Source organism: Chiloscyllium plagiosum, chromosome 9 (assembly GCF_004010195.1).
Source record: "Chiloscyllium plagiosum isolate BGI_BamShark_2017 chromosome 9, ASM401019v2, whole genome shotgun sequence".
In the NCBI taxonomy this organism is placed as follows: Eukaryota; Metazoa; Chordata; class Chondrichthyes; order Orectolobiformes; family Hemiscylliidae; genus Chiloscyllium; species Chiloscyllium plagiosum.
The window spans coordinates 64,925,136-64,938,237 of record NC_057718.1 but is presented as its reverse complement, the minus strand read 5'-3'; the positions used below and the strand labels follow the sequence as shown (position 1 = coordinate 64,938,237).

The 13,102-nt window shown below is 42.0% G+C and overlaps 1 protein-coding gene across 9 annotated transcripts in view; it reads left to right on the top strand.

The window, feature by feature from the left end:
- Positions 1-13,102, top strand: part of rps6ka2 (ribosomal protein S6 kinase, polypeptide 2) — a 426,863-nt gene that overhangs the window by 301,998 nt on the left and 111,763 nt on the right. For all 9 annotated transcript variants that reach the window (XM_043696117.1, XM_043696115.1, XM_043696114.1 and 6 more), the window contains 2 exons: positions 6,706-6,743; positions 6,879-7,021. In XM_043696117.1, the coding sequence (XP_043552052.1) occupies positions 6,706-6,743; positions 6,879-7,021 (181 nt within the window). The remainder of the gene's footprint in view (positions 1-6,705; positions 6,744-6,878; positions 7,022-13,102) is intronic.

Here is a 13,102-nt window from a genome sequence, read left to right as displayed (position 1 = left end):
GGTTGCCATACTATAGGAAGGATGTGGAGGTACTGGAACGGGTGCAGAGGAGGTTTACCAGGATGTTGCCTGGTATGGTAGAAAGATCGTATTAGGAAAGGCTGAGGCACTTGGGGTTGTTTTCATTGGAGAAAAGAAGGTTTAGGGGTGACTTGATAGAGGTGTACAAGATGATTAGGGGTTTAGATAGGGTTGACCGTGAGAACCTTTTTCCACGTATGGAGTCAGCTATTACGAGGGGGCATAGCTTTAAATTAAGGGGGGGTAGATATAGGATTGAAGTTAGGGGTAGGTTCTTCACTCAGCGTGTCGTAAGTTCATGGAATGCCCTGCCTGTAGCAGTGGTGGACTCTCCCTCTTTATGGGCATTTAGGCGGGCATTGGATAGGTATATGGAGGATAGTGGGTTAGTATAGGTTAGGTGGGCTTGGATCGGCGCAACATCGAGGGCCAAAGGGCCTGTACTGCGCTGTATTCTTCTATGTTCTATGTTCTATGTAAACAGATAGATGAGTAGGCAGGAGATAGAGGAATATGAACCATGTGCAGGCAGATGGGATTAGTTTAGAATGTCATCACAGTTGGTGCAGACAACATGGCAGAAGGGCCTATCCATGTGCTGGACTGGTCTATGTTCTGTGATGAATGTTAAACTGAAATGAAAATGCTACTGCCCAAAACTGACCCAGAGTTAAAATCAGTGCATGTGTATTTCATTCCTGAAGGTTATATCAAAACTCTTCATGGCTGGTGAAATTAGTTTTGAGGTTATTGATTTGTAAGCAAACAGAAAAAATAAATGCACAGCAGGATGATACAACAAATAATCAATAATACCAACAGGGTGATGACAAGTTACAACCACAGCCCTGTACTCCAATTATTTATATAATCATGTCCATCTGAAAAGGCAGACAAAACTTCAGTTTAATGACTAGCCCAAAAGACAAATTTTGACAATTTGTTCAATATCTTGATAGTTACCATTGATCAGAAACAGAACAAGCCAGTTAAATACTGTTGGTACAAGAATAAGAGAGCGGCTAAGGATCCTGCAGTGAGTAACTCCCCTCCACTCTCCCCAAATCCTGTTCAGCATCTACAAGTCACAAGTCAGGAGTTTTATTGAATACTCCTCACTTGCCTGGATGAGTATAACTCCAACAGCACTCAAGAAGCTGTACATTCAAGGAAAAAGCAATCTCCTTGATTGGCACCCCATCCATCACTTTCAACAGCACCCTTTTCATCAGTAATGCACAGGGGCAATACATACCACCTATAAGATGTACTGCAGTAACTCATCAAGACTCCTCTGCCTGTGGCCAATGAGTGAATGTCACAAATGGGGTGATGCCAGAATGTGATGTTTGGGTAATGAGTGGATTTTGGGAAGATAGTATAAGAAAACTTATGGGTTTCATAGAGATGCTTTTCAGAGAAAAACCCTCCATGAAACTTGTCAAAAATGACACTCGGTTGATTTCTGGTAAGACTCAGTCCAATATCGCTACTCTTTCACTGTCACTGGGCTAAAATCATGAAACTCCCTTCCTAACGGCACTATTGCTATATCTACACCCGAAGGACCCTAATAGTTCAAGAAAATGGCTCAGCATCATTTTCTCAATGACAGTTGGGAATGTGCAAAAAAAAAACACCCACATCCTGAGAATGAATAAACTAAAGTTTTAAACCTTTACATGTTGGGTTCAGTCTAAAATACATGTTCATATTCTGGAGAGGAGTTTGCATCCACAAACTTCTAAACTAGAGCTGACAGCTCACCCACTGAGCCAAGCTAACAATTAAATAAGCATTTGCCAAATTGGGATGATTTTTGTCCTGAGAAATTGAAGGAATTTGAAGTTTCAACTTACTCACAATCACAGCATATAATCTAAAATGTCTTTATCCACCCTCAGTAGTAAATTATCCACATTTTAAAAGTGTGATAGATGTTGAAAATTCAGAGTCACTGAACCATCATTTGATTGGATGTATTGAAAGAAGATATTAATTATAACTCTTGGCATCTTCTGTCTAGCATCACTAATGAACACAGAGTTAATCTTGTCTGGAAGGATTTCTGCACATTTTTAGTCTAGAGTTACATTCAATTACACTTTACCTAAATTTGAAGTCCAGAATTCACCATAACCCTTCTTTTTAGGTTTAATGTCATTGCGAGCATACAAGAGACACAGAGCTAGATGATTGGTGGATTTAGGGAAGTGATTACACAGCAGGAAAGGTAATAAGATAGTTCAGAAGTTACTTGTGGCTAATCCTCTCTCAGACAGATACTCAGTTTTGGGCACTGTTGAAAAGGATGGCCTCTCAGAGGAAAAGAGAAGAGGCAGTCAGATCTTGAACTGTAAGAATGAATCTTAAGTTAGATGGATTTGTCAAAATTTAAAAGAACAATTGTATCGAAACTCTCCTGTCAGGGGATTCTGCAGCAGTGAGTGAGAATCTAGGATAGTATGTTGCTTTCCTGGTACCAGGATTAAGGAAATCTCAATATATTTGAAGCACGCTGTTGAAGGGGAGTATGAGAAGCCAGAAGTTATTATACACATTTGTATGAATGACATGGTTAAGGAAAAGATTATGACTTCATGGAGTAAATATAAGAGGTGAGGTAGAAGACTAAAAAACAGATCCTCAAAAGTAGTTTTCTCTGGTTTATTCCTGGTGCCAAGCTCAAATGAAGGAAAGAATAAAAGGAGAAAGGAGATAAATCAATGACCAAGGGGTTGATGTAATGTTCAAACATTCAGATTCTTGGATCATTGGGATCCTTCTGGGGCAGAAAATTCCTGTTCAAAAAGAATGGGTTTCACTTGTACTGAAAAATGACCAATATTCTAGTGGAGAGATTTGCTACTTCTATTAAGGGAGACTGTAAAGTATTGGGGTGGGGGAGGGTGGTAGCTGAAGTGGCAGATTAAACAGAAAGATAGATGAGGACAGGTCTGAATCTGTAATGAACAAAGTAATTAGAAAAGACAGCCACGAACAAGTCAGAGAATGAAGTAACTCTGAAGAATTAAGTTGCATTTACTTCAATGCAAGGAGTCTTATAGGTAAGGCTGATGAACTCAGGGCATGTTTGAGAACTTGGGGTTAGGATGTCATAGCCATTACATGAAATTGGCTGAGGGATGGGTAGAACTGGCAGCTCAATGTTCCAGGTTTCAGATGCTATAGGAAGGTTAGAAAGGTAGGAAAAAGAGGAGGGGGAGTGGCATTTTTGTTAAGAAAACATTACTACTGTAGCTAGAGAAGTTCTTTCTGAAAAATCTTTTTTGCCACCTCAAGAAACCTGTGCCTACACCTCCCCTCTCACCTCCGTCCAAGGCCCCAAAGGAGCAGAGTTTTATCTGCACTTCCACATGTCATTTACTGTTTCCGTTGCTCCTGATGCGGTCTCTTCTACATTGGGGAGACAGGATGCCGACTTGCAGAATGCTTCAGAGAACATCACCACCGGGGCACACGCATGAAATAACCCCAATGCCCGATGACCAAGCACAGAAACGTCGATTTTACTGCTCCTCGGATGCTGCCTGAACTGCTGTACTCTTCCAGAACCACTAATCCAGAATCTTGTTTCCAGCATCTGCAGTCATTGTTTTTACCTAGTTGATTTTAACCCTACTGCGAATCCTCTTGCAAGGATGCCTGCCTTGAAGATTTCCTCCTCTGTCTACAAGAATCTCAGGGAGTCCCTCTCCCACTGCAACTTCCAGGTCATTTCCTCTGCCCTGGAGCTTTTCAACCATGTCCTGAAACAAACTTGATGCTACTTTGTCCCCACCCCCACCCTCCTCTAGCTTATCTCTCCAAGCTTCAGGCTCTCTGCCTTTATTCCTGATGAAGGGCTTTTGCCCGAAACATCGATTTTACTGCTCCTCGGATGCTGCCTGAACCGCTGTGCTCTTCCAACACAACTAATCCAGAACTTTAATTTCCCTCCCACTCCGTCAAAGACATGCAAGTCCTGGGCGTCCTCCACTGCCAAACCCCAACCACCTGACGCCTGGAGGAAGCATGCTTGGGACCCTCCAATCACTCGAGATTAATGTGTTTTTGACCAGTTTCCTCATTTTCCCTCCCCCCACCTTATCCCAGATCAAACCTTCCGACTCAGCACTGACCTCTTGATCTTTCCTACCTGTCCATCTTCCTTCTTACCTATCTGCTTCATCCTCCTCTCCAACCTATCACCATTACCTTCACTTTCATTTACCTATCACATTCTCAGTTGCCTTTCCCCCAGCCCCACCCCCCCTCCCATTTATCTCTCAGCCCCTGGCTCACCAGTCTCATTTCTGATGAAGGGCATATGCCCGAAACATCGATTCTCCTACTCCTTGGATGTTGCCTGATCTGCTGTAGTTATCCCGCACCTCACTCTCTTTTCTGAAAAATTGCCCAATGAAACTATATTGGTTGAAATTAGAAACAAGAAATGAATAATCACCTCGATGGGATTGTAATGTAGATCCCCCCAATAATCAGTGGCAAATTGAGGAACAAATGTATAAAGAGACCTCAAATAGATATGAGTAATAAATATAATAGTGAATGATTTAAATTTCCAAACATTGACTGGGGCTACTATTGAGTTAAAGGTTTGGATGGTGAAGAATTTGGTGAATATTTGCAAGAAAATTTTCTTTATCACTATATAAATGTTCCTACTAGAGAAGGAGCAAACATTGAGCCTCTTGGGTAACAAGTCAGTGCAAATGACTGAAGTGATTGTAAGGGAACACTTGGTGTCCAGTGATCATAGTTCTATTTGATGGAAATGTGTTGAGGAAACAATTCATTCAGCTGGACAAAAGTATTCCAGTTTCTCACAAACAGTGCCTTTATTACTTACAATGCAAGGGAATCAAGCTTAAATGGACAACAGTCACCCTTGCCCAGAGAGACTACCTTGCAACTGTTACAATTGTATTTTTATAGAAATCCACATCAATCATGTATCAGTTCTTTCCTATTAACCAATTGCATATTGATTGTCAGCCTTGGTAACATAATCAATTATCACATTAAGCTTTGGGTACGTTGCACTTAGCATTTGATCATTTACCTCAAACTTCTGCAGCACAGGGTGAATGTGGTTCAGCTTCTAGTTTGCTTGCTGAACTGGGATAAGTTGTGATTAGTTAGCTTAGCTCAGGTACGCGCCTGACTACATGTTTTGTTTCTTTTCTTAAGTGGAACCAGCTCTGACTAACCCTACCTTGTCAATGTATTTAGCTGCACATTTTACTGTCCCTATTCCTGAATAGCCCAGGTGATATACTTTTTTATGCTCTGGCCCTGTTGTTAACCATTTCCACAAAAGGATAAGCCTTCCATAAAGGTTGAAGTTTTTAATTGAGGAAGGCACCCTTTAATTGTATGAGACTAGAACTTTCAAAAGTTGATTTGGGTAGACTGTTCATAGGTAAAGGGATGATAACTTGGATGCTTTCAAAAATGTGATAATGAGAGTTCAGTTTCATTATGTTCCTGTTAGTGAAAGGAAACACTGGTAGGATTAGAGAACAAAAGACGACTATAGATCTTGAGGCTCTAGTCAAGAGTTAAAATAATCATATATTAGATATGGACAACAAGGTTCAAATGAATCTCTTGAACAGTATAAAGAGTCCAGGGACATTCTTAAGGGAGAGATCAGAAAGACAAAGAGGATATATGAGATAGATATGACAGATACGTTTAAGGATAATCCAAAGAGATCCTATCAGTAAATTAAGAGCAAGAGAGCAGCTAGAGAGAGGGCAGGGCCCCTTAAAGAACAAAGAGGTCATCTTGTTTGAACCTCAGAAAATGGGAGAGACATTAAATTAATATCTTGTTCAGTTTATACTGTGGAGAAGAAAATGGAGGCTACAAAACTCAGGGAAATAAATACTGATCTTTTGAAAACAGTTCACACTACAAAAGATGAAGTGCTGGAGATCTTAGAAAATATAAAGTTAGATAAATCTCCGGGGCCTGATCTAGTGTATCCCACAATGTTGTGGGAAGTTAAAGAGGAAATTGCAGAGCTCGTTGCCAAAATATTTGTACCATCTATAACTATGGGCAAGGTGCTGGCTGACTGGAGAGGGACTAGTGTGCCTTTGTTTAAGAAGGGATGTAAGAAAAAGCCTGGGAGCTATAGACCTATGAGTCTGACCAGTGGTGGGTAAATTGTTGGAGGTAATTCTGAAAGATAATCTTTATATGCATTTGGAGAGGCATGACATGTTGAGGGATAGTCAGCACAGTTTGTGCAATGGAAACTATGTCTCACAAACCTGTTTGAGTTTTTTTTTGTGGAAGTAATCAAGAGGATTGATGAGAGCAGAGTGGTAGTCACTGTTTACTTGGACTTTGGGAAAACCTTTGCTAAGGTTCCGCATGGTAGACTAAAGTAATAGAATTAGATCACATTGGATACAAAATTAGCTTAATGACAGGAGACAGGGAGCGATGGTGGAGTGTTGTTTCCATGCTGTATGACTCTATGACTTATTTGAAAGATGACTAGAATTTGAACTGAGTACTGACAGTTACTTATGTATTCTAGTAGACACCATTGTCATTGGTAGTAAAACTAAGTTACAAATATGGAGTGGACTTCAATATTTGTTTATGTTGAGTATTTTTTAATTTGTACTGCTGCTTGAATTTCAGTGTACTTCTAGATGAAGATGGCCACATTAAAATCACAGGTGAGTGTATTTTATCTTATTGTTAATGAGGATGAAAGCCAGTAGCATTGAAATAGAATATTTAAGTTCATTGCATTTTTTTCTGATAGTTTGACAATATTTCAGCCATACCTAAAAGTCATTCTTGTTACTCAGACTTTGGACTCAGCAAGGAGGCTGTTGACCTTGACAAACGAGCCTATTCCTTCTGTGGGACAATAGAATATATGGCTCCTGAAGTAGTTAATCGACGTGGTCATGCACAAAGTGCAGATTGGTGGTCCTTTGGTGTTTTAATGGTGAGTGAACTACCTTCCTCTTTTAACAATGGGGAAATGGACATCACTTGCTGGCATGTGTCTTTTCCATCTTATTTTTCAAAGTTGCAGCCTATATTTCATAATATTTGGTACCTTATTAATAAAGTTGTTGATAACAATTAACTTGTGCTTTTTGCTAGTGAAGTCCTTTGAGTGAGTGTTAGAGGCTTGAAATGAATACGAATGAGATAGAATTAGCATGCAGCAATGATCCTTGAGAATCGAGATCTTTCTGCAATCTGAGACCTCTGTACTGCTATGAAGGAATTTAAATTGATATTTAATTAAATTCTACATCAAAATGAAAGCTGACTATTGCAGTGATGATCCCTGCGGAGACCGAACATTGTAAAAAAAAAACTGAAACATCCTATGAATGGATGAAAGGAATGCATAACATGATTTCAATTTTGAGACTTGAGTGTAACACCCGATTTAAATACAACACTAACTAAACAGTGTTTCGATTGGCAACTTACACTCTAAACCACAGAAAACATCCCTTATTTATCATATAAAATTGTTGAAAATCTTCCTCTACAGTGTTATTTTAATCTGCTCTCATTCTCTGGGAATGATTCTTAACTCAGTTTTCTTTGTCCAAATGGATGACTTCTGAACACAATCTGACTTGTGCAGTATTTCATTATGAATTAAGACAGAGCTATACTGGCTCAGTGATATTTTTATGAAAAAACTTTATTGCAATTCTACAATGGCTTCCTATGGACTCTTCCTCCCTCAACGACGACCTCCATGGCATTATGAAATCACTTGGGTTTTGTATCCGTATAGAATGGCTCATTGGCTATCTTCTAGACCTGTAACTTTCTTCAGTTTTGTAATTAATTAGGACGTTTAAAGTCCAATCATTTATAAAGCTTGACAGTTCAAATACTTCCATCGAACTTGGGGGTTAATAGTCTAACCATTCTCACCATTGCATTGTTTGCAAACCTAAATGTCTTGATCCTTCTTCCTGGAAAGGGCCAGAATAACCAAGTCATCCAAACTTATTAGGAGAAAGTGAGAACTGCAGATGCTGGAGATCAGAGTCAAAAGTATGGTGCTGGAAAAGCACAGCAGGTATTGCATCATGCGAGGAACAGGAGCATCGCGTTTTGGGCATAAGCCCCCCCATCCACGCTTATTGACTAACCACGGACTATCTAAAGACATCTACTACAAGCCCATCGACTCCCATAGTTACCTAGATGACACCTCCTCCCACCCTACCTCCTGTAAAAAAAGCCATCCCTTATTCCCAATTCCATTGCCTGTGCCACATCTACTCCTAGGATGACCAATTCCACCTTAAATCCCAGAATGCCTCCTTCCAAGATCGCAATTCCCCTTCCCACATGGTTGATGGTACCCCACAGTGCATCTCCTCCACTTCCCACATCTCCACCCTTAAACCCCACCCCTTCAAACAAGGACAGAACCCCCTGGTCCTCACTTTCCATCCCACTAACCTCCACACATCTCGCATCATCCTCTGCCACTTCCACCACCTACAAATGGACCCCACCACCAGATATATTTTTCCCTCCCCACCCCATCAGCGTTCCAGAGAGACTATTCCCTCCATGACACTCATCAGATCTACAAACCGCCCCCCCTCCAATGCACATCCCACTCCCAGCACCTTCCCCTGCAACCAGAGGAAATGCAAATCCTGCGCCCACACCACTCCCCTTGCCTCCATCCAAGGCCCAATAGGATCCAACAGAAAATTACCTTTACGTCTACTATATCCGTTGCATCCAATGTGGTCTCCTTTACACCAGGGAGACAGGAGGCCTAATTGCGGATCATTTCAGAAAGCACCTGCGACAGCCGTACCAACCAACCCCACTGCCCTGTGGCTGAACACTTCAACTCCCCTCTCACTTCGCTAAGGACATGCAGGTCCTGGCTTATTCCATCACCAAACCCTTATTATCCGACGCCTGGAGGAAGAATGCCTCATATTCCATCTTGGGACCCTACAACCACACGGGATCAATGTGGATTTCACCAGTTTCCTCATTTCCCCTCCTCCCACATTAACCCGGTAGCAAGCCTCCAACTCGACACCACCCTCCTGACCTGTCCATCACCTTTCCCATCTATCCGCTCCACCCTCCTCTCCGACCTATCACCTTCTCCCTCACTTTCATCTACCTATTGCATTCTCAGCTACCTTCCCTCCCCAACCCTACCTCCCTCCCATTTATCTTTCAGCCCCCGGCTCACAATTCTCAGTCCTGATGAAGGGCTTATGCTGGAAACATTGATTCTCCTGCATGTCCTGAGTGTCCCTGACCTCCAAAGTAAAGTGTTGAAGGGCTGAAGTTGTGTCTGAGACAGAGAGCTGGCATGAAGTAGTGGTAAGGCTGATGGTTGGCCAGTGTTGAATTGAGTGAATAAAAGATCAAGGACAATGGTGATCATAGAATGTTGTTTCAAGATTGAGTTGAATGATGTCGAGGGCAAGCAAGTGATGAACTGCAGCCACTCTGTCTTCCATCTTGGGCATTTGCACCATCTACTTTCTCAGTGAAGGAAAGGAGAATTGGAAGGTATCCATAAGGCAGGTTGAACAAATAATGAGATACAAATGCATGAAAATAAGGACATCGCCCACACAGGAGTGAAATCACCATTTAAAGCTTATGGTGAAAAATTGTATTGATATTAAGATTTGGACATTTTAAATTCTTGCCAGATCTTCCAACTTTCTCATCAGTGCCTATGAAACACCAAAGAGGGGTGAATTCCACTCAAAGTCCACACTTGATAACACAGGCTGATTCTCTCTCTCTCTGTGTCTCTTTTTCTCTCTCTCACTCACACTCACTCACTCACTCACTCACTCACTCACTCACTCACTCATAAAGGTGTACAGCATTGCCGACCAGATATCCCAACCCAATCGAGTCCCACCTGCCAGCACCCGGCCCATATCCCTCCAAACCCTTCTTATTCATATACCCATCCAAATGCCTTTTAAATGTTGCAATTGTACCAGCCTCCACCACATCCTCTGGCAGCTTATTCTATACACTTACCACCCTCTGTGTAAAAAAAAAAGCTGCCCCTCAGGTCTCTTTTATATCTTTCCCCTCTCACCGTAAACCAATGTCCTCTAGTTCTGGATTCCCCAACTCCAGGGAAAAGACCTTGTCTATTTATCCTGTCCATGCCCTTCATGATTTTATAAACCTCTATAAGGTCACCCCTCAGCCTCCGACACCCCAAGGAAAACAGCCTCAGTCTATTCAACCTCTCCCCATAGTTCATATCCTTCAACCCTGGCAACATCTTAGTAAATCTTTTCTGAACCCTTCAAAGTTTCACAACATCTTTCGAATAGGAAGGAGACCAGAATTGCATGCAATATTCCAACAGTGGCCTAACCAATGCCGCAACATGACTTCCCAACTCCTGTACTCAATATTCTGACCAATAAAAGAAAGCATTCCAAACGCCTTCTTCACTATCTTATCTACCTGCGACTCTACTTTCAACGAGTTATGAACCTACACTCCCAGGTTTCTTTGTCTAGCAACACTTCCTAGGACCTTACCATTAAGTGTTTAAGTCTTGCTCTGATTTGCTTTCCCAAAATGCAGAACCTCGCATTTATCTGAATTAAACTCCATCTGCCACTTCTCAGCCCCTGGCCCATCTGATCAAGATCCAGTTGTACTCTGAGGTATCCTTCTTCATTGTTCGCTACACCTCCAATTTTGATGTAATCTGCAAACTCACTAACTGTACCTTCTATGTTCACATCCAGATCATTTATATAAATGATGAAAAACCTTCCTCATGAAAGGCTTTTGCCTGAAACGTCAATTTTCCTGCTCCTCGGATGCTGCCTGATGTGCTGTGCTTTTCCAGCACCATACACTCGCCTCTGATTTCCAGCATTTGCAGTCCTCACTTTATCACAGCACTGATCCTTGTGGGTCACAGGCCTCAAGTCTGAAAAGCAACCCTCCACCACCACCGTCTGTCTTTGAACCAGTCTGTATCCAAATGGCTAATTCTCCCTGTATTCTGAGATCTAACTTTGCTAACCAATGTCCCATGAGGAACCTTGTTGAACGCCTTACTGAAATCCATATATATCACGTCTACTACTCTGCCTTCATCAATCCTCTTTGTTACTTCTTCAAAAAACTCAATCATGAGACATGATTTCCTGCACACAAAGCCATGCAGACTATCTCCAATCAGTCCTTGCCTTTCCAAATACATGTAAATCCTGTCCCTCAGGATTCCCTCCAACAAATTGCCCACCACTGAGGTCAGGCTCACTGGTCTATACTTTCCTGGCTTATCCTTATCACCTTTCTTAAATAATGGCACTACATCAGCCAATCTCCAGTCTTCTGGCACCTCACCTGTGACTATCAGTAATACAAGTATCTCAGCAAGGGGCCCAGCAATCACTTCCCCAGCTTCCCACAGAATTCTAGGATACACCTGATCAGGTCCTGGAGATTTATCCACTTCTATGTGTTTCAAGACATCCAGCACCTCTGTAATATGGACATTTTCCAAGATGTCGCCATCTATTTCCCAACTTTCTATATCTTCTATGGCCTGCTCCACAGTAAACATTGATGCAAAATACTCATTTAATATGTCCCCTGCGGCTTAACATATAGGCAGTCATGCTGATCTTTGAGGGGCCCTATTTTCTCCCTAGTTACCCTTTTGTCCTTAATGCATTTACAAATCCCTTTGGATTCTCCTTAATCATATTTGCCAAAGCTATCTCATGTCCCATTTTTGCCCTCCTGATTTCCCTCTTAAGTATGCTCCTATTGGCTTTATACCCTTCTAAGGATTCACTCGATCTCTCCTGTCTATACCTGACATATGCTTCCTTCTTTTTCATAACCAAAACCTAAATTTCTCTCATCATCCAGCATTTTCACCACCTACCAGCTTTTTCTTTTACCCTAACGGGAACATACTGTCTCTGGACTTTCGTTATCTCATTTTTGAAGGTTTTCCATTTTCCAGCTGTCCCTTTACCTGCGAACATCTGCCCCCAATCAGCTTTTGAAGGTTCTTGTCTAACACCGTCAAAATTAGCCTAATTCCAAATTAGAACTTTAACTTTTAGATCAGATTACATTACAATGTGGAAACAGGCCCTTCGGCCCAACAAGTCCACACCGACCCGCCACCCACCCATACCCCTACATTTACCCCTTATCTAACACTACGGGCAATTTTAGCATGGCCAATTCACCTGCACATCTTTGGACTGTGGGAGGAAACCGGAGCACCTGGAGGAAACCCACGCAGACACTGGGAGAACATGCAAACTCCACACAGTCAGTCGCCTGAGGTGGGAATTGAACCCGGGTCTCTGGCGCTGTGAGGCAGCAGTGCTAACCACTGTGCCACCATGCCGCCCATCTGGTCTATCCTTTTCCATTACTATTTTAATAAAGATAGAACTATGGTCGCAGGCCCCAAAGTTCCCTCCCACTGACACCTAAGTCACCTGCCCTGCCTTATTTCCCAAGAGTAGGTCAAGTTTTGCACCTTCTCAACTCGGTACATCCACATGCTGAATCAGAAAATTTTCTTGTACGTACTTAATAAATTTCTCACCATCTAAACCCTAAACACTATGACTGTACCAGTCTATGTTTGGAAAGTTAAAATCCCCTACCATAACCACCCTGTTATTCTTACCGATTACTGAAATCTCCTTACAAATTTGTTTCTCAATTTCCTGCTAACTATTGGGAGGGGTCAACAAGGTGATCATCCCTTTCTAATTTCTCAGTTCCACCCAAATAACTTCTCTGGATGTATCCCCAGGAATATCCTCCTTAAGTATAGCAGTAATGCTACCCCTTATCAAAAACGCCGCTCCCCCTCCTCTCTTACCTCCCTTTCTATCCTTCCTATAGCATTTGTATCCTGGACATTAAGCTGCCAGTCCTGTCCATTCCTGAGTCATGTTTCTGTAATTGCTATGACATCCCAGTCCCATGTTCCTAATCATGCCCTGAATTCATCAGCCTTTCCTGTTAAGCCTCTTGC